Here is a 20,807-nt window from a genome sequence, read left to right as displayed (position 1 = left end):
TACCAATCTAGAAAAAAGGAAAAGACCAGCCATCATTCTTTCTATCAAGAAAACATGTCAAAAGTGGTAAACATAAATAACCTTTCTGCTTTGACAGACACAAGGAAGATCAAATGCCTATTGTTCCCTGTCAGACTGCTTTGAAGGAATGACAGAGTAATAAATATACACAATCATTCACCGCCAAACAAGTGGAATTCAAAGGTTGACTGAAAATCGTTACATAAACTACATCCTAAGTACATCTGAGACAAACATAGCAGGCTTATTCTGCTCCCTATAATATACAAGCATGTGGAAAAAATTGTAACTGGAATATCCAACAGCTTTCAAAATAGATATTTCTAAATTACAGTGCTTAAGCGTTCACATCTCTTTTTTTTGATCTTCACCCAGTGATCAGATTTAAGTCCGCTCTACCTTTAAAATTAACGAGATGGTATTTTAGGAGAAAATGGGTTTCTCTGAGACTGCCAGTTGGCATTACAATTGTCTTGTCTCCCTGTGTGACTGTTGCATCGGAGTACACAGTTAATGGGGCTGGGCAGGAACGCTGCTGCTGGATCTTGTAAGGAATGCTGCAAGTGTGTGTTCTTGCTCGAAGGGAAAGAGTGCAAACTAAAAATTGTGATTTTGCTCTGTAATGAGCATGTCTCGGTATGTATCTGATCCTGCTTGCTTGGGGCTGCTGCCTGGGGCAGATGCTTGCTGTGCTCCTCTGTTCAATTTCACTGATGTAGCCCATGAACTGAGGCTTCACCTCCAGTCCATGGTAGATCTCCATTTACTTCCTAATGGCTGACAATTTCAGGTGTCTGCCTTGGTTTTAGTTTGAGTGATAACACACTTACAGACTGTGTTTGTAATTTTAGTGTGCTTTCAGACATAGTCCTTATTTTTGTTTGGATAAATATTATGGTTATTCTAAAAATCCACACTTCTGAAAAATATTTTGTACCTCTGTAACAAAAACTTGGAAAAGGGGCTAGCAATTACACAAAATGTATTTTTCTTTGGAAGAAAGAATTATTCCATAACAAAATGGAGATGTAGCAATAATTATTCTCTGTTTAAAACCCATGCAGCTGGTTAAATAATACTTCTGTAGCGCACAGAAAATTGCAAGTGACCTCAGCATAGTGTTCTACATACTGTTTTGCCTTCATCCTGTGCCAGCAAAAGATGCTACCTTTAATAACAGTTGGAAGAACTGTATGGCTCATTTAAATTCTACTGGGCTGTTCTGAGTTGTAGCCTGTTTTTCACTGTTAAATTGAAGAAATAATATCACATCATTACGACGCAACCAGGAATAACAAAGAATCCCTGAAACACAAAATGAGAAGCCCTAAATTTTTCCTCTTAGCTTATTTATTTCCATATTTAACCAAGTGTTTAGTTTCACATTTTTGTTCCCTTTTGTTAAATTTGTTTGTAGTCTTGGATTTCAGTCAGCATTCTTACTTACACATTTTTCTGTATGAATTAACCAAGGCTTTTGGAACATTTAAAGTTACTTCAAGATGAAAGGCTGAGATGTGGTATTTGGCATTTTACAAGTCTCATCTTTCCCCAAATCCCCAAATAATACAGCCTTTACAACAGCTGTCCTTGAAGAGCTTGATTTGAAGAATGTTGGTTCAGAAGCCAAAGAAAAGTACCTTTGCACTACTTAATCTGTTACAGACCAACAACAGCTGCTTGTACAAATTCAATACCCTACACGGTCGATAGTAAAATTTATGCCATAAATAAGGTCTTCAAATTTCATTTACATACCTCCATATACCAAGAGTAATAATAAAGGATACAGCAGTTAGCCTATCCTATAGAAATATTTTTATCCAGCCCATATCCTGCCTTTTTACAGTGAAATTTTGCCATGGGAAAAGTACAACATGCGTTGTAAAAGCCAAATTGCTACTTTGGACAGAAGGACATTCCCTTTGCCTCTCTTCTATTGACTGAAAATCATCAAAATTAAAACCAGATTGAAAAGATGTGTATTTATGGTTCCTTGTTGACTTACCTTGCTGTTATCAGTGAAATTGACAGCAGATGCCTATGAAAGATACTGGAGACATTTGGAAAAAAAAAAAAAGCAATAATGAACCTATGGGACCTCATGTAATACTGGGGACTCCAGCATTTTGTCTTGGTCAGTTCTGCTGTTGAACAATGTTGGAGAGAACTGTCAAAAATATACCTGTTTGGTCATTATTGTTTTTAGATTGCACCTTATACAGGAGAATTATACGGTAGGAAGAAGAGGCAGCTGCTTTTTCTGTTTCTCTTTGGAAGGGGTGACTTCAATGTCAAAATTAAGACAGATGAGCTTTTAGCTTTGACAAGTCTTCAGGTCTTGAGGACTTTACTCCATGCTTGGGGTTTTTCTCCTTTCTCTTTAGTCTGTTTAGACAAGTTGGGATCGTCTGCAGGAAAATTGAGTCTTGCTCATGGAGAGAAAATAAGCCCCTAGAAGATGTCATAAAGGAAGACATTAGGTTTCATCTCAGATAGTCAAACTCTGTATTTTCAAAATGTTCGTTAGAATTCTGGAAGAAAGGTACTTGCTAATGATGTGATGTAAATCTGAAGTTTTCTTGTAAGATGGCTTATTTTCTTTTTCCAAGAACTGTTACATATTGGAGACTATTTGCTCTACAGAAAGTTGCCTCTAATTGAAATGGTGTAATCTAATATAAAGGTCCTTTTTCTCTTATTTCTTCTTTTTTTTTTTTTTTTTTTTAATTAGATGTCTATAAAACATGCAGCTCTGTGTTTGTGAATGATTGTGTGTCTGTGTGTCATTACCTGATTTATATCTGCTTGTTTTGTCCTTTATTCTTGAACTGCTTTATGTCTGGACTCTGTTTTCACAAACTCTAACTCTTTCTCTTTCGCATCTCCTTCCTGGATTTGCTGCTTCCTTCAGCCTCACCTCAAGGTCAGTATTCACTTTTAAAAGGGTGTTTATAAAACTGTCTATTCAGCTAAACTTGAGATCTTACAGAAGATTGCACATCAAATTACATGATTGCAAAATAAAAGATCAGAGATTTGGTTACGCCTGTGTAGGAGGATGGGTTGAATAGGGTGCATGTTTAGAAGGAAAGAATTTATATCAAACCATTGTAAATCAATGCTGCTGTGCACTGGGAAGAAGGGGAAAGCCTAACCAATGAAATTTTTAAAGGGAAAAAAAATACAGGAACAGGGAGCTGAAGGAAGACAGTTTAAATATTACCGGTTTTATCTGTTACTTTAAGAAGATAAGAGATTGGCATTAGCCATGTTCCCTAATACATACACATGCTGTGGAGTGCAAAAGTAGTTCCTTTGAAATACTAGTCATACAAACTTTAACTGCTGGATCTTTATCATTGCATCTGTGCCTGAAACCTTACAGTGATGTCGCAGAACTACTTCTGGTGCAGTTTGAATGTGCTGTGCTGTCAGAAAGAACTGAGGACTGAGGGTTAAATATAAGTGAATTAGGAGGAGGATGAATTTGTTGAAAACACAAAGTGATAAACCACTGAAGAAAGCCTACCAAGAGACAGTATGTTTTGAGTCTTTCAGCCATGGCTCATTTTTCTGTTTTCATATTTTAAAAGCAGTTGCTAACCATAGGTTTTGGGATTTCAGTAGAGCAGCTCAGAGTAAACATCTATGGCCTAAATAATACAAGTAAGAGTACATTATCTAATGACTCTCATTTGCCTTTGAAAGCTCTGAAACTATGTTGGATTTTAGTCTTTGCTGATAAAGTCTGTTTGGTAGAAAGCATCTGTGACTCCTGGAGAAGGAATGATCATAATTGTTTCAGGCAGTCTTTGCCCAGAAAGCCACTACTTAAAGACTAAAATTCTGAGTTATCAACCAACATCCGACTTTGCTGTTCATGATTAGCACTGAAAAATGTGGTGGTGACTGGAATCCCCCGGTGCTGCGATGCTGCTGACGCCTTTAAATTGTGTCAGCGTCGTGACCTTGGTTTGGCACGGGCATTGCACTTGTGGCCCTGGGTGCGTGTTTTTCTTCCTCCCACAAACTGGAAAAAGGTTGGAAGTTCATCATGTTGTTGTCATCCATCAGTACCTTCCGTATTCAGTGTGTCTTACTGGCGTACTTGTAATTACTGGGGAGAGGAGGTCTGGCCTTGAATGACCCCCTTCAGGTCCCAAAAAACACAACTGCCTGGAAGCTTTTTCTGCCCTGTGAGCATTCTCCTCTGAAATAACCACACTGTCTTTTGCTGCACGAGCAGGACTCTGTGGGGCAGTCTGTATTTGCCTGTTGCCACCATGAGTGGAACTTGGTGTGCTTTGCCTGATAAAGTCCTAGATGTTATGGAATCCAGCTGTCAAAGGTGTTTCGACTTTGATCCATATGACTGTAGGGTTTTATCAATACCTGTGCCTATGCTGGAATTAATGATAAGAGGGGAAACAGTTTTAGGGTGCTGTTTGGTTCTGGTCTTTCTAAGACCTGGCTTTCTAAGACCTGTAATTTCTCTTTTCACAAGCAATGTAACCGTAACTTCTATTTCTCACATTTAGAGCATATTTTAAAATTTGGCTAGGGAAGATATGGCTGTGATTCGAGGTGTTAGGATTAGGAACTTGGAAGAGTTTTCTGCTAAGATGTTAAAAGAGATTGTCCATTCTGTCCTCATAGTTTCTTAGTTGGTTTATTGATTTTTTTTTGGTATTATTTTTATCAGTTTTTAAAATTATTATGGTTAGTTGCTGAGGTTTTCATTTATTTGTTAAAATAAATCAAGAGCGTAAGGAAATAGGTGGAATGACTGCTCTTGGAACTACAAAATCTCTGCTGGCCAGAAACAAAATAATAAGATTCTCTTCAGGGAAAACAGGAAAATTACAGTGGTTGAAGTACACTAGTTTCTTTCCTAAGCATTTCAGATTTTGCCTAATTACCATTGACTGCAACATATGAAGAAATAGCCGTTCTGTGAAGTTACATTCTACCTTGGAAGCTACTATGGGAGGCATAACTTTATTTTTCTCTGAATGATGTAAAGCAATTTTTTCAGACACCAAAGCAAATGTGTCTCATGGAAAAGAACTGAATATGTAAAAAATGTGTTAGGTATGTCTGTCTTCTAACAGGAAGAAATACTCTGAATTATTTCTGTTCCCATCAAGAACAGCTTTGCTTACAGTAATCAGTGCAATACCTCTGAATTCTCTGATCTGTCCATTAAGCTTTCGTCGTCTCTCTCCTGTTGACAAACTCAGTGAATCAGAATAGAACCGTGTAATCTGCATCACTGTTGCTGGTGTGACATGGACTTACTGCTCAGAAGTCTTAAGGATCTAGAGTGGATGTCATGCTGATTCATAGTAAATAAAATTGTCTTGGAAAGCATGGGGATTAAAGCAGTTTTCCATAAGAAGTTTTTTTGCTAAGCGTCTCTGCTGATGACAGCTTCACATAAAGAACTCCCCAATGCTGGCTGAGTTCAAGAGTAGCAAGCCAAATAACACTATACTGATGTCATTACCTGCAGCAGTGAAAAAAATTAGAAAAAATACTGTAAAATCATATGGTCCAGTTCTTCTAAGCTGTTCTTCTGAATATGTGTCACGAAAGTCGAGATAGATAAAGATAAAAAGACTGACATCAAGTGCTCTAATGAGCAACTGCATGTTTTTCAAGGGAAGAATGAGCTATATTGATAAAGTAAAAGTCAGATTTCCAGCCTCAAACTAGGTAACAAGCAGCTTAACTGGACAGGAGCTATCCCACAGGAGGCTTGTCTTCCAGTGTTCTGCTTTCTACTGTCAGATTTTCTGTTAGTTTAGATCACATAATTAATTGTACTGTCTGTCATATTTTAAAGCAAGTAATCCAGTTCTTAAAAGAAAGTTTTCTGGATTTTTTGCTATACCAAAGAGAATTTGATGCTCTAGGAAGTAATAATGAAATACTGTAAACCTTATTTCCACAAGCAAAGTGGCTTGGTGATTAGATGAGTACAGGCTGTTGGCATGAATCCAGATAAAAGTCTGCTAAGAGTGTCCATGTAAAATTAAATGTCAGCGTAGCAACTCAAGTGTAGCCTTATAAAATCAAAGTAAAAACAAAATACTAACTCTGAGGGGATTATTTCAGTCCTTTTTCCAGAGTCCTAAATATATATTAAACAGAACATGTCTAACCACCGAAGAAATGTTTAAAATGTCATCCTTCTGTAAGAAAATAGCAGATAATATTGCTTAAAAAGTTCAGCAAGTACAGGAAACTCAGAGTGCTATTCAATAATTCTTTTAAAAAAACCCAAAACAAAACAGCAGAGTACTTGAGTGACAGGCATGTAGTCTGTGGTACCTGTGGGCTTTTCACTGTGCTGGAAATACCTTTGCACACTGACTGATGTGCTGCACCTCCAGGAAGCCGTGGATCTGAGGACTGACAAAGTGCCAGCGCGGTCAGGAGAAATGTCGCTGGAAATGTGGCTGGCTCTTCAGTTTCATACCTTCAGAAGACTCCAGGTCTTCACTCTGCCACAATGTTGGTCATTAACCATGTCAGGAAGTGAAAAAAATTTCAAGTGTGTTGAGTCAGCAGTGGTTTTAGCTTAGCAGAGACAGAACCATTGTCTTCAAAGAAGTTTCCATTTAAATTTCCTTGGCTGTCTCCAAAAAATAGCAATCTGTAGTAGTTGTTTTCTATTAAATATATGTTTCCTGTAATTCTACTTAGAACAAAAATGGCTTTGTGGAATTATTTACACTATAAAGTACTCTTCTTTTAAGAACTGTCTGATCCTTGTGAGTGAGGAGAATTGAGGCGTCTTAGAGATGGTAGTGGGAAGAGGAAGAAATGAAGGCATCAGGCCTGGTTATGAGGGTTGGGTGGTGATGAGGTCACAAAATAGAACTGTGGTTTTCGTTAAAACAAGTCACTGGCATAGCCTTTCAAATTTGCTTTAGGTATAGTGATTATCAGAGCTTTCCCTGTTCCAAGTGGGATCTGTACCTTTTCTTTCAAAAGTCCTCTTTTCTTGCCTCATTTAATTACATCTTAATTAAGCAAAATTATTCACAGCTGTACATCATCTCAGAATTCTCACTTTGCTGCAGTCTCATATGATCTGATTCATTTCCTACTACCTGCTGAAATTAATTTAACTATGTGAAACAATGAATCGTTTTTCTCTTTGTGTTACTGCTTTGTTTTCAGCACATATAGTCACAAAGTATGCAGGTTTCCAGTGGGATTTTGAACTGAGGTAGCATTAGAAAGACAAGTGACATGGCACTAGGGAGAATTTTTGTGTGTCACAGTATGCTGTGAATTTTGAAGAGGTTTGAGTCAAATGCTCTGAGAGAGAAATCCGTCACAATTTTTTCAGATATAACAAAAAGGTGGGGGTTTTACCATATTATTTGAAACATCAAAAGACAAAGTTATTTTTAGAAGACATTTTAAGATGCGTCTCTATCGTCCTATATCCCAAAGTTAACAAATTACATAGCATGTCATCGTCAGAAGATTAAATGAAATGATCACTCAAACTTCATGCAACATTAAACATTTTGACTAACCCATATGTGTCACATCACATTTAGTCAAAGGAATAAAATCTGAAGATTATTCTTCCTCTTTAATGGCCAGTTTCTGTGCAAAATTTTATCCCCCCAAGTGGCTAGATTTTTATTTCTGTTAAAATTCTAAAAGCCAGGCAGTGAATGTGTATATCTATGGTAAAATAGTCTTGGTGCAAACAGTTCCATAAGTGACAGTACCACAAGCTTTAACACCCTTGGACTCAGCAACAGTACAGTAGTTACAGAGAATGCAGTCGGGCAGGACTTCTTAAAAAGTTGCTGAAAAGGATCAGCTCAGTTCCTGCTCTTTTACTCTCAAGGACTCCTTTCAGATCCCTGAACATAATGTAAAGTGTGCAGGAGTGATGCATTACCCCAGGATTGTTAGAGCAAGCTGCAGGTCATTTAAACAAATTAGAAATATGCAGGTTGATGGAACCGGCTCAGATAAACACAAGGTTGCTGAGGGAGCCAGCTGATGTCAAAGCAAGGACTCTTTCTATCATCTTCAAAAGCTTTGCCTGTCAGGGAAGGTTCCCTTTGACTGCCAAACATCACGCCCATCTTCAGGAGGGATGAGAAGGAGGATCTGGGGACTTGCAGGCCAGTCAGTGTAACTTCATGTGTTGGGAAGCTTTTTGAGGTAACTTTTCCTCAAAGTCACCTCCAAGAACCTGAAGGAAAAGAAGGTGATAGGGAACAGCCAGTATTGGATTTACAGGGACAAATCATGCCTGACCAACCTGATTGCCTTCAGTGATGAGATGAGGCTCAGAGGAGAATCAGCAGTGTTCAATGTCTTTTTAGTGGTGCGGATGATGACACAAAATACACCTCCAAAATTTCTAGAGAAGACAGAGTCAGACTCTTCTCACACATGTTCGGTAAAAGGTTGAGAGGCAACAGACAAAAATTGCTGCTTGTTCAATATAACTCCCATTGAGATAATTGACAGAAAAACAGTGATCAGTTGGGTACTGATACCTTGCCCAGAGAGGCTGAGGAGCCCTCAACACTGAAGGTAATCAAAACTCATCTGAACAAAGCTAGGAGCAACCTGCTCTAACTTGGCCTTGTTTTGAGCTAGGCATTGAACCGGGTGATCCTCAGACGTCCCTCCAAACAGAATTACTCCATTATTCCGACTTTCTATGGTAAGTTAGTATGTATTCTTGGACAAGATCTACAATTTTTGTGTGGTTTTGGTAAGAATTTTTATGTAATAGTGACCTGATAAAACAGGGTAAACAAAAATGGTCTTGTTATTTCATAGCACTGTACAGCTGTAAGAAAAGGAAGAAGAAAAATTGCGGGGGGAAGGGGGGAAGCGGGGTCCATTGCACTTCTACTTCTTACAAATTTCTATATGTGTTCTCAGTTTTTAAACAATTTTGAAAAGAATTTCTGCTTTCTGGAATACAGTATCACTGTGATATAGGTCAGAGTGGTATTAGTAGCTTTGTCTAGTAGTTTACTCAGACATTTTTCTTTCATGATTTCTAATACTGCTCTCGCCTTCTTCCCCATCCCTAAACACAGATACTCTCAAACTTTATTGCTGTTAATAGAATCAGAGAAGATAAAATTGGAAATGCTGTTTCACAAATGCTTTGTATGTTCTCGGTAAGCTTTTCTTGCTGGTGAGAGCTTAGACTGGGACAGTGACCTTTAATCTGACAGGGAGGGGATTCACTGTTTCGCCTCCGTAGTTACCAGGTTTGCTCTTATGTCTCATCATTGGGGCTGAAAGAACCATTTTCCATTTGCAGTTTTCACATCCCTTTTTGTCACATCCTTTATCTTGCTCAGGCTCTGGGCAAATAAAATAGAGCATGGTTGACCCTGCATTTTCTTCTCAGCTCACTTGTTGAGACAGCATTTTTCTGCTGTGAGATTTTCAGCTGGCCGGGAAGTTACTCTTCATGTGTTGAGTCTGCGCCAGTGCCTGAACTGGAACCTTTTGTTCTTGTGTTACTTGTGAAGTTCAAGTTCCATTTCTGACCTGCACACAAGGTGTGCCTCAGATGAGGACATTCGATCGTGATTCAGATGTGCCTTTCACTACTTTACTGATCAGTTGAGAGCATTACTTCACTGGCCACTTAGCTAATATTTGCTGTCCTCATTCCTGTGAAACCAGCTTCCCTAACAGGCCTATGCATCATCTCTGCAAATAATTCCTCATCTTTTGGATGAAAAATACCTTAGATAAGCATGGATATTTATTACAGTCATACAGTTTATAGATTCAGTGAACAGCTATCAGTCGATTAATTTGAAATCATTCTTAATCACTTTACTGTAAAATGAAAACAAAATTTCTTATCCATGAAATCCCAAGTAGATTATTAGAGATATTGCAAGATATAAAAACATGCTTAACATTTTTAGGCTATAATTAAATTAGGAACTCTTTTTTCCCCCCTTTCTCTTCTATGGCTCTCTTCCATTTCATTGTTCTTTCAGGGTGGTGTTTTCAAGTATTCCTGTCTTCTGCATAACGTGTTCTTCATCTGTGAACAATAGAGGGCCCTTTCACACTGGAATATGTCTGCTTTTCTAGATAGTCTTCTTGAAGTACCCCAGGCAATTCAGACAGATTTAATCAAGCTCTCAGTAATTTACTTAATTTCTGCTCATCCAGCAGATAGGCTATTCTTCTTAATTAAAAGAAATGGGGTATTTTTACTCCTTAGAGAACAAAATGTTTCCACTTGTCACTTTCTGTTCATGGCTGAGTAATTAACTCTGATCTCCATGGGGTAAAGTGCCTGCTATCCCTTTAGTGACCAGCATACTCAGTTCAATGTGAAGTGCTTTTACAGGGAACATTCCTATGTATCTATTTACAAGACTGAACAGATTTGATAGAAATTGGGATCAAGCATGTTGGTAGTTTTGGGGTGGCGGTGGGGTTGGAATTACTCAGTTCCAGCATCCTTCCTTAAAGCATTTTGGAATGAACCTTACCATTACAAGTAATGTAATTCTTTTTATACAAAACCAAAAATGAGCAAGAATTGCAAACTCGAGTTGCAAAATGCTCCCTGTGAATGCACAAGAGCTTAGTTTCATCCTAGAAATTACAGCTGCCAGCAAGTAGCAGTTGCCAAGATGGACTGCTCAGGGCCAGCCTTGACAATGAAAGCAAAAGGTGCCAACCCAACAGAAAAGTGAGGCTCCTTTCCTACTAGTTCCTCCTCTCCTGTATTGCTCAGTCCTAAGTTTTTTAGGGTCCTGAGTTGCTCATGCCATGTTTAAAGAAGTCCCACATGCTTGGAACTAAAAGAGAGGTGACCTAATGCAACCTTACCCTACCAGTATCTGTAAGGATAAGGACTCTTACCTTACTTCAGTGGGTGTGCTGTACCTTTGAACATGCATTCTTTCAGGAGCACCAATAATGTGTTCATCCTTGGATCTTTTCCTAAGCTTGCCTTACTCTGTAATAGTCTGAATTTATTTTCACTTTAGTTCCATTAGTCTGCAGTGTTTTAAAACAAGTGTATTCTGAGTTTCCTGATGGTAGGTTTCTTGATTTTGCAGGATTCCCCTGAATTCTCAGGTAATTGTACCAAATTTATTAATGTTCTTAACTTAAAATCAACGACTAGATAGATATACGCATTCACTTTTCAGTGTGTAATTTTTCACTTCTGTAAATCAATCAGCAGAATATGTTAGCAATTTCACTTAGTAATAAACAGCTTAGAAATGGGTTTTTAAATTACTAACTCCTAGCAATATATGTAAAATACATAAGAGCAAACACATTTTCATTATTGAGGATGTCAGCATATTTTAAAGGATTGATGCCTCAAATCTTTGTGAATTGTCTTTTCTTTTAGCACTTGCTCCTCTTGCTCATTTTTTTTCTTTTTATCATTTACTTTAAGGCTGCCCTGTATGGCAGAAAAATGGGAGAAAGCATTAAATGAAGTTGATAGTAAAAACTTTATTAGGATACTGCAAAATGACACTTTATACTGCAAAAGTGGCCACTGACTTCGAATGTGGAAATAATGGATTTTCCTGTTGTATTTGGAGTAGAACACTTATATAGAACTGCAACATTTAATGCCATTTCTTCTTAAAGGAAATATTTCATGATCATATGTCCCAATTAAGGGGACTGTTCCCCACAGCATAAGCAACAGGGAGAACTTTTGTAGGCACCATGCAGTGGCATTATACAAAGGTTATTAGAGAAATGCAAATAGCTGTATGTTTTCTCTCCTTAGTTCATGGCATGCCTACTTCCCTTTCTTGTATCTCCTGCTTTCAGCACAGGTTTCCCATTTAAATATGGAATATGCAGATGTGTGCTCAGAGAGTGGGGGCATGGCTCACGGTTTCTGACAGTTTGTTTCCTTTGACTGCTTATTTCCATGTTCTTTCTTAATATGCTTGGATCACGTGAACAAATGACAGCTGAAATACAGCTGAAGGAGTCTGCTCTCTATTTTTAAGGGCTTCAGACTTCAGACATTATTGTAACTTGGGCAAAAACCCTATACTGTGAACAAAAGCCAAACATTTGGAAGATTATTCTAAAGTTAAATAGAAGGGGTAAACACATACTATTCCCAATTTCAGGAGCAGGTATGAATTCCTAGTTCTTTTTCATGATGGGTATAATCTTCCCCATGTCCGTTTTTCTCTCTTTATCATTTTTTTAAATAGATATAAATACCTCTTACTAGTTAGCCAATATCTGTGAGGAAATTCTAATTTTGAGCCATGGTGAGTTTGATTTAAAGCTGCATGGCTTTAAAATTTTTAAATTAGTTTAAAGGGTCTGTACACTGTTAATTTCTTTACACCAGTGTGTACAAGCAGAAAGCAATCAATAAGAAGAAACCCAACACCACCTTCAAAGGGATTTCATTTGATGTCTTGAAAATTCCACAGAGGAAGGATTATGTTGTGTGTTTTCTTCTGCATCTTGGAATAGTTGTTTCTTGAATTAGAGGTAGAGAAATTTTATTTCTAAGTAGGACCGGACTGGAAAGCTCCTGTTGTCTTTCTGTATCTTGTTTTGAGCATAGCCTCATTAATATGACTTAGATTTTCAACACTGTTTATGTCTTTCAACCTCCAATGTATGCCTTCATATAAAAAGATAGATTATTTATAGAAAATATATTCTATTTGTGTTAGTAATATTCTCCTTGACAGCAAAGGCTGTTGTTTGCTGATATTTCCTGATTAGGGAGTGTTCCTCAATTACTTGGAAAATCAGTTCACTGAAGGGAGGCAGAAAATGTCTCAGTGACATCCTGCATCAAGGCAGTGGCCCTGATAGGGAGATCAGCTCAATCAAAATCTTAATTTTGCCTCATTTGCCTCAAGGTCACCAAATAAAAAGTAGTTCAATGGAGTAGTGTAACTGCCTAGATAAAGAATTTATCTTTCTGAGTACACATTCCAAACTAGAGCTAATTTAATTAGCCAAGCTTATGATCTCTGAGGCTATCAGTGAGAGTATATTTCAGATATCTGACACATGGGGCATCTTGTCACTGGAGGTTTTTTTTCCGATGTGTTCCTTCATAACATGTTAAAAATTAAAGTATGTATTCATAATACTCATGGACATACTTGTTCTGTATCAGATCCACATGCTATGGAATGGTAGAAATCCCTCCTCAAATGCATAAGGCAGTAACCTTGTCCATGGCTTACCAGGGCTGTTAGAGAAACCTCCAGTGAAGAGAGACTCATAAACGTTGCTTTTCAACACTCACTGAGTTCTCCAGAACCCCAGTGGTGTTCACTTAACTGGCAGAATATTCCTGGCTGTGTTCTCCTGTGTGCCAGACTGAAAATACAGTGTTACAGCTGTATCAGAGGAGGAGGGACTAAACCATCTGCACTGTTCAGACAGGCTGTGCAGCCCTGTGTGTGGGATATTTATTACAAATAATGCTGCTGTCCCCCATTTGCCAGGCAGTCAAAAGTCTGTAACTAATCATCTCAGTAGGCACTCTTCGTACAAACCCGATGTGGGCTGTCACAGGCAGTGATTCAGAATGTATTTCAGAAGAGGAGATATCTCTTAATAAATGTTTGCTAAGCACCCGAAAGAAATATGCCAGACATGCCGTTCTTGAGAGTCTTTGTAGTCTGCATTCGCTACCAGAAATTGGTCTCACCAGTGGATTCCAAACTGGAGCCGTGTCCCTCCCATCTCAGATTCATTCTCATGGTAATGGAGATGCTGTAGCACACATCACAGTTTGATGAGTGTGATAACAGGGCTTTGCAATCAACCCCATCCTTTTGGGTACTTTTCCCAATATAGTCTCTGGGAATGGCCAGCTTTGGATCAGATTTCCTGCAACTTCCTTGCAGCTAACAGAGTAAACACTTTTCAGTTCACATCTGTGTAGAGAATCTTTTAGAAAAATTCGTCTTGAAAACAATTTTGGTTTTAAGTAGATAAGATAAATTATATCAGATTTTTATTTGGGCATCTCAGTGACGTAAAGTCATCCGGTTTTTGGCCCTCAAATGGACAGGTTTACATTATTTCAGAATGGTCCTGATAGCATCACTTCCTTACATCTTTCCCTAAGAGCAAGACTCTGAATGTTCTTGTGCATGTATATCTTCTTATCAGAAATCCTCTTCCACTGAGTTACTACATCCATTGTGCTTTGGTCTTTGTCCTTGGCAACTGCTTGGTTTAATACTTCTTGCTGAAGACTGGATTTTCAGTAATTGTCAGCTTAAATGCGTGAGACATATCTTGATTCTTTAACATATGGTTATCAAGGTGACAGAATAATAATGTTCAACTGTTATCCCAAATTCCTTCAAATTTTTAGAAAGGACTTTTCATAGCTTGTTTACATATGGATAGATGTTTCAAGCTACTCTAGCATGGCTCTTAAATGCTTTGCTTTTAAAATTTTCTTCTCCTTACATTATATTTAATTTTTTGTTTGGTTTCAATGGCTAATTTTTACATTTGATTTTTGTTTTAATTATTGTTTGTATCACATATTGTTCTAGAAGGAATTAAAAGATTGCTTGCCCGTCTGAACGAAAACAACTGCTCTATTGTGATTGTTTTCTCTTCTGGCTAGTGGGACTGCAGTTAAAAAAGACGTGTTCTCTTATATCACAAAAATACCCTCTGAAACCGCAGTAAAATGCCATTCATAAGGAAGATTTTATTGCTGTTTAGAAAACGCTTTTTTCAGCCAAATGGTGCAGGTCTCTTGAGCAGAGAGTGGCTGGCTGTGTGTGATCTGTTCACAGGGCAGTTGGTTTGTGAGCTGGAGTTAAAGGTAAAGAGAACAGCACCTTTGGGACTTCTTCCCACACTGTTAGGGCCAAATTCAACTAACCCAGCATGTTGCAGGGGGAAGGAATCCACACCAAAGCCTAATCAGCCATTTTATAAATGTCATTTTTGGCTTTGCATCTGTTTGCTCAATTAACAAAAGCAGGAAAAAAAATACAACAGAACAAACTTATTTGTTGAACTACTGAATCCTTTAATTAAGGGCCTTAAAGTATTACTATTTTTCTTAACAAAGGAACACCCATACCACTATGTTACAGGCTTATTTCAGAGTTCACCTGAAGTTTGTATTTTTAATGTTCCTAGTGACAATAAAAACTAAAAGTTGAAAGGCTTTAAGGTTAAAGGTTTCTTTTCTAGTTCAATTGCTGTCAGCTTTCAAAAATAGTTATCAAACCTGACATATAATTAATTTGATATTTAATCTCTGAAGTCTGATTTAAAATTTTACACCAGTTATGAAATTATGGTAATGTATTCATTATTTTCATCACAGAACTTGCTTCCTAGGAATAGGTGCTGAGAATTTAAGTAGTTGGGAAGCTGCACATTAATTTTATTAGTCTTTTATTTAGCTGCACATTAGCTAGACGAATAGATGAAAAGGATTTTATCTACAAAACTGTAATAAGAGATTAATGAAAACATGAGGTGCTATAGATGTTTACCAGAAGTGTTTAGAGTGTCTTCTTGTACTTGGCCCTGTCTGAAAGCAAACCTGTAGTTTGCTTAATTTGATGTGGACTTGTTGCACTAAAACAAAGACACTTTGTTTAACCTCTGCTTATAATCCCTCAATTTTAGCCAGTTGGTTGAGGAAATTTTTCTTTACTTACTTTTTTTTTTGAGAATACCAAGACAGCAGCATTTGACTTCGCCACTGTATGTAGCTGGGCTACTGTCTCGTGACTGGAGAGCACCCTGGTTATTTCTGGTGTTGGTTTTTTTATTCCCTCATGAAACATTCCATGTAGCATTAATAACTTGTGCCACCAGTAAATTTAATCTGTTGCTAATGAGTCAGGTGATGTGTTTCTTTTCTGAGGTGTTTCTAAATTATAGGAGGGTTTGTTTGGATAGCATTTTTTTATTACATTGAGTTTCTAGATTCATATGGTGTGTGCTCCCCTATCTCTTATCTTCCCATCAGCTGTTTCTGGAAGAACACCTTAGTGTTGTTTTAGCTACAGGGAGAGGTGTGTTAGCTGATGGGCTGATTGCATCAGGAAATGTGCATTGATATCATGCAAATAATTGTTACCACTGAAGAAAGACAGTGATCCGTGTGAAGTAGAGATCAGCTTGAAGTCTTGACTTTAACACCTCTTGATTCAGACACTCTTGGGCTCCTGTTCCTAAAATTTGGGGCAAGCTAGTTTCCCACAGCCTTCATCCTTTGCCTCCTCCAGTGCTGACCTGAACACACGCTTTGTTTTTAGAAATCAAAGTTTCCTAGCCTCAGGAAATGAAGTCCACCCCCCATCTCTTAAAGCCACCATGGGACGATTTGACTCACATGCAGCAGCCCAGTTAAATTTTCAGGATCTGTTAATATTTTCATTGGCATTCCTTACCTTGTCATATAAGTGGTGCAGAACAGCAAGGAACAGTGTAACAAAATGATGAGAGGTTTTGGGAGGCATTCACAGGCACAAGAGGTAGTTGAGTGCTGTGCAGTTGAACAAGAACGGTTTAAGTGTGGTGATTTGTCTTTTAGCTTGGATGCAATGTGCAACAGAGGTGGTAATATTAAACCAAGTTTGTGAAGCATAGTGCAATTATTGTTTCCTTTAGTTAGGAATTTAATGCACCATTTTTGATCTTGTTATCATGTTGAAGGGCAGTGACAAACCAGTTGAGAAGCTGGAACTGCTACATACAGCCAAACAAAGCAAAGGAAAAGGCCCAGATAACACTTCCAGTTCTTAAAAAAAACCCTGACCCAGTCATACTAAATTCTGTGTAGATCTTCAGCAGTGTGTAATTCCCCTGATCCTAATTTTTGAATGCATTAGATGAAGAACTCTGTTCAACCTTTGGCAACTTTCCTTTGACTGTCAATCACACACCCGGCTGTGGTGATGGGGCTGTGTGATGTGGTCAGTCCTGTTTCCTTCATTGCTTATTTATCTTCCTATCATCACTTTCTTTTTCTTTAGGTTAAGCAATTGAGCTTTCCAAACACTGCCATTATTCTCCATGATGTGGTGACTAACCCTAACTAAGGTGAAGTGAGTTTTGAGCAACTAAAAGCCAAATCAAAACCTTTCAGAACAGGCTTTTTTCTTATTTTCAAAACAAAGTAGCATTTTTGGGAAGACGATTTCCTCGCTTTCCTTCTGCTATGTGCCACAGATGTAAATAATTTTCTTTGTGTACCAAAACTACAAAAAAACCCCAAACAAAACAAAAAACCCCAGACAACACAGCTATGTTACTGTATTCATGATCTTTTAAATTCAGATGTTATGGTTAAGGATATGGCCAGCTAAAATATTTTGTGGGTGCAGACCTTAAAAATAAAGAAGTGACAAAGGAAATTTTGGGGTAAATGTCCTAAGTTGGACACTTCTCTGTGTCTCTCAGGACTACAAAACGCTTGGATATCTTAGGCAATGATAGCACCATCCTCAAGGAGGGCAGTGGAGGGTAGGTGCTGATCTATCTCTGGGGACCAGCGATAGGACGTGAGGAAAAGGAATGAAGTTGCATCAGAGCAATTTCAGATTGGACATTAGGAACAGGCTCCTCCCCATGAGGGCACTGGAACAGAGAAGTGGTCACAGCTCCAAGCCTGACAGAGTTGAAGGCGTGTCTGGACAATGCTCTCAGTCATATGGTTTAGTTTTAGGTAGTCCTGCAACAAGCAGGGAGTTGGACTCGATGATCCTAATGGGTCCCTGCCAACTTGAAATATTCTATAATTCTATACTATACATTGTAGAATCTAGTATTTCATAACACAAGGTACATTGGCAATTCCAAACTAAGCAACATATTAGTTCGTTGCGTCCAGTTTTCCATGCAGGTTTTTTCAGTCATGTTGACTATTTTATCAGTTTAACTCATGTTGAGAAGCAAAGTGTTCTTTAACACATCAGAAGTTCATCTGTCCATCAGGATTAGTAGCTGCAGCAACAGTGGAGTGTCCTGTGGGTGGTGGTAATGCTACAGCAATGAAGGCTCGAGCTCAGCAATCCTTCTGACATGGCTGACAGACACACAGGAAATATTTCTGAGTGCCTAAGTCAGATGAGTAAAGCAGGCTGTTTCTATAGCAGTGTACAAGATCTGCATGTTTGTTCCTAGTGTGTGATTCATTGTGTGAAATACAGCCTGTGTGTGTACTTTATATTGCAGGGAAGCTTTTGTGGTGGTTCAAAAGCATTCTGAATGTTTACTTAACCCGGATTATTCTAAAAACACTGTTGTGTGTTAGCCACGTAGATGTGAAGGAAAAGTACGTTAAAATATATCATCAAAATTCACATTAACTTATTCATATTTTCAGTTAACATTTTAGCAGCTTCTATTTTACAAGAATAACATCTGAAGTTATGTCAGAAAAGATAACGAGATGCAGATAATAGCTTGCATTACATTAGTGTGTAGCATGAAAATCCATACGAGGAGAGAATTAGCAGCTGTATGTATGCTGATGTGCATTACAGTAACAGATAATGAGATTAGTGTCAAAATGAAAAAAGTATTGACATTAGTACAAAAAAAAAATTCATAAAAGCCTTAATAAATAAAAGGGCCTATGTAGCAGTTGGTCTCCTGAGGGAGGAAAAATCTTCCCAAAGACTGATGGGTAGCAAAGTGCCTTGCCACTTTTCAGGAATGCCTGATGGTCCACTGGTCTTCTATTGTTTCTATTTGTCTTCCTGTTTTGAAATAATTCTAAAATGTGAAATCTTCTAGTTTGGAATTTTTTATTGCTTATTGTGATTGTTTGACTTTAGTCTCCCCATGATGTTGGGCTGTATTTCAGCACTGGAAATTCAACAATTTCACAGAGAAGTGGAAAGGTCTGGCTTTTTTAAAGTGATGCAGCTTTGTTTCCTTAAAGAAAGAGTAAAGCCATAGATATTTCAGGTTTCAGTCTCCTGATTAGGAAATCTTAGGGGATTTTTTCATCAGGCACATGGCTTAAATTGGGCACCCAAAATCAAAGGATGTGAAATGATTAATTCTGAAAATCTTGGCCTGTCTTTAGTTGAAAGACTTTGGGGTTTATATTTTTAAATTCGAAGCCTGAATTTGATTCTACTTCCTTTTATCTAATATATTCCACTGTAACAGTACTTGATGTGACATACCGTGAAATGGAGAAAAATTCGAAATAATGGAAGAGAATTTTCACTTTTGAGGGCAAAATATTTTAGGAGCTGGGCCTCAAAAAAAGATGGTTATCTTAAAATTGCTATTAAAAGTGCAAAAGAAATTGTTATTTCCAAAATAAGTGGGATTTTTCACTGTAATTCAACATAAACATTCTCATTAGATTTTTCTTCTTTTATATATGACTATAACATTTTTTATTATTTGATTTGAGGTGACGGTGAGAATAAACATCTTCTGGGATGAGGTACTTTTTCTTTTGTTAGTTTTGTTGTTTCTGCTGGTTCCAGTTGGTCTCTTATTTAAAGCTTTATCTCACTGAACGTGAACCGGCTCTCCAGCTTTTTTTAGTATCACCAGAATTCTTTCTCTCTTTGTAGTTCCGTCTTGCAAAGATGTTTGTGTAGGAATGTGTGCTTATGGTAATGTTTAATGCACTCTATCTCTCAGAAGTTCATTACCTCTTTATTTTATGGTGAGAATCCCACATGCACGTTGCAAATTGGTATTTGGTCAGTTGCTATCTGTGCAAACAGTAGTGCTTTCTAGAAAACATTCATAAACCTCTAAGCTTTTGCCATCATTGTCCATAATTCATTCTTTTTTTACTATCTTTAATCTTGTGGAGGTTTTTTCAGTTTCAGTAAAAATTCTCTTAGAGATTAAGGATTTCTTTAAAACTTTAGTGCCCCTTTGATAGGGATATATGCTCTATATATGTGCAGTTGCATTCAAGACAGTTTTAAGAACATTAAGCTTACAAAATGAAGCTGAGGAGGGAGGGAGGGAGTTGCAGAGCTTTGTTTCTTTCTTTCTGTTTCTTCCTTCCTAATTAGCTTCCTCGTGCATATATATTATGAAAACTTTTCCTCTTGACTGTCTCCTCATAAAATGTTTCAGTTGCAGCACGCTCACTTAAGACACATACTTACTGTATTTTATTTTATTGTTCCAGTTGAGTATGTGGGCCAATTCTGCACACATTGTGCAGTGGTGGTGTGAAGATGAAGTTGTTCTGTGACAATCATCAGTAGTATTGCAGTGTTTAAAATAGCAACAGAACTGTGAGTGAATGTCTTACTGAGCAGTGAATGTCTTACTACTGAGCAGTGAATATTAAGCAAGCTTTTGAGGTCTCTTGATATTAAAAATATGAGTATGTATTTAAATATTTTTAAAGATTATTTGCATCTATAAAAGATGATTCTCTGACTGGCTTTGAAAACTGAAAGTTATCTGGCAGAGAAGGAAGAGCATTCTTTACTGAACCACAGTATGACGTCTTCAGAGTTTCACAGAACTTTCATGGTGCAAACATTAAAGGTCTGTGGAGTTGTATATGCTGAACCTTTTACATGATTATCTGCATGTGGTTGTGTAAAAGTGAGAATTTTCATTTGGTACCACAGACATTGAGATGAGATGTGTTTTTATGTATCAAGTGACTCCAAGTCTTTTTGGTTTTATAGATTTGGAGTTTCGTGTGACCTCAGTTTTACAGAATTAAACAGTTGGGGAAATTGTAGTTAATGCCAAAGATAACTATATCATTTCAAAGGTTTATGGCCCAA

At 37.7% G+C, this 20,807-nt stretch overlaps 1 protein-coding gene across 14 annotated transcripts in view; it reads left to right on the top strand.

The window, feature by feature from the left end:
• ERC1 (ELKS/RAB6-interacting/CAST family member 1) overlaps window positions 1–20,807 on the top strand; it is a 282,238-nt gene that overhangs the window by 124,364 nt on the left and 137,067 nt on the right. For 11 of the 14 annotated variants that reach the window (XM_039570277.1, XM_039570270.1, XM_039570269.1 and 8 more), the window contains one exon: window positions 2,936–2,947. The exons of the other annotated variants lie outside the window; for them this stretch is intronic. In XM_039570277.1, the coding sequence (XP_039426211.1) occupies window positions 2,936–2,947 (12 nt within the window). The remainder of the gene's footprint in view (window positions 1–2,935; window positions 2,948–20,807) is intronic. 14 annotated transcript variants of the gene reach the window in all.

Source organism: Corvus cornix, chromosome 1A (assembly GCF_000738735.6).
Source record: "Corvus cornix cornix isolate S_Up_H32 chromosome 1A, ASM73873v5, whole genome shotgun sequence".
Taxonomy (NCBI): Eukaryota; Metazoa; Chordata; class Aves; order Passeriformes; family Corvidae; genus Corvus; species Corvus cornix.
This window is presented reverse-complemented; position numbering and strand designations above follow the sequence as displayed.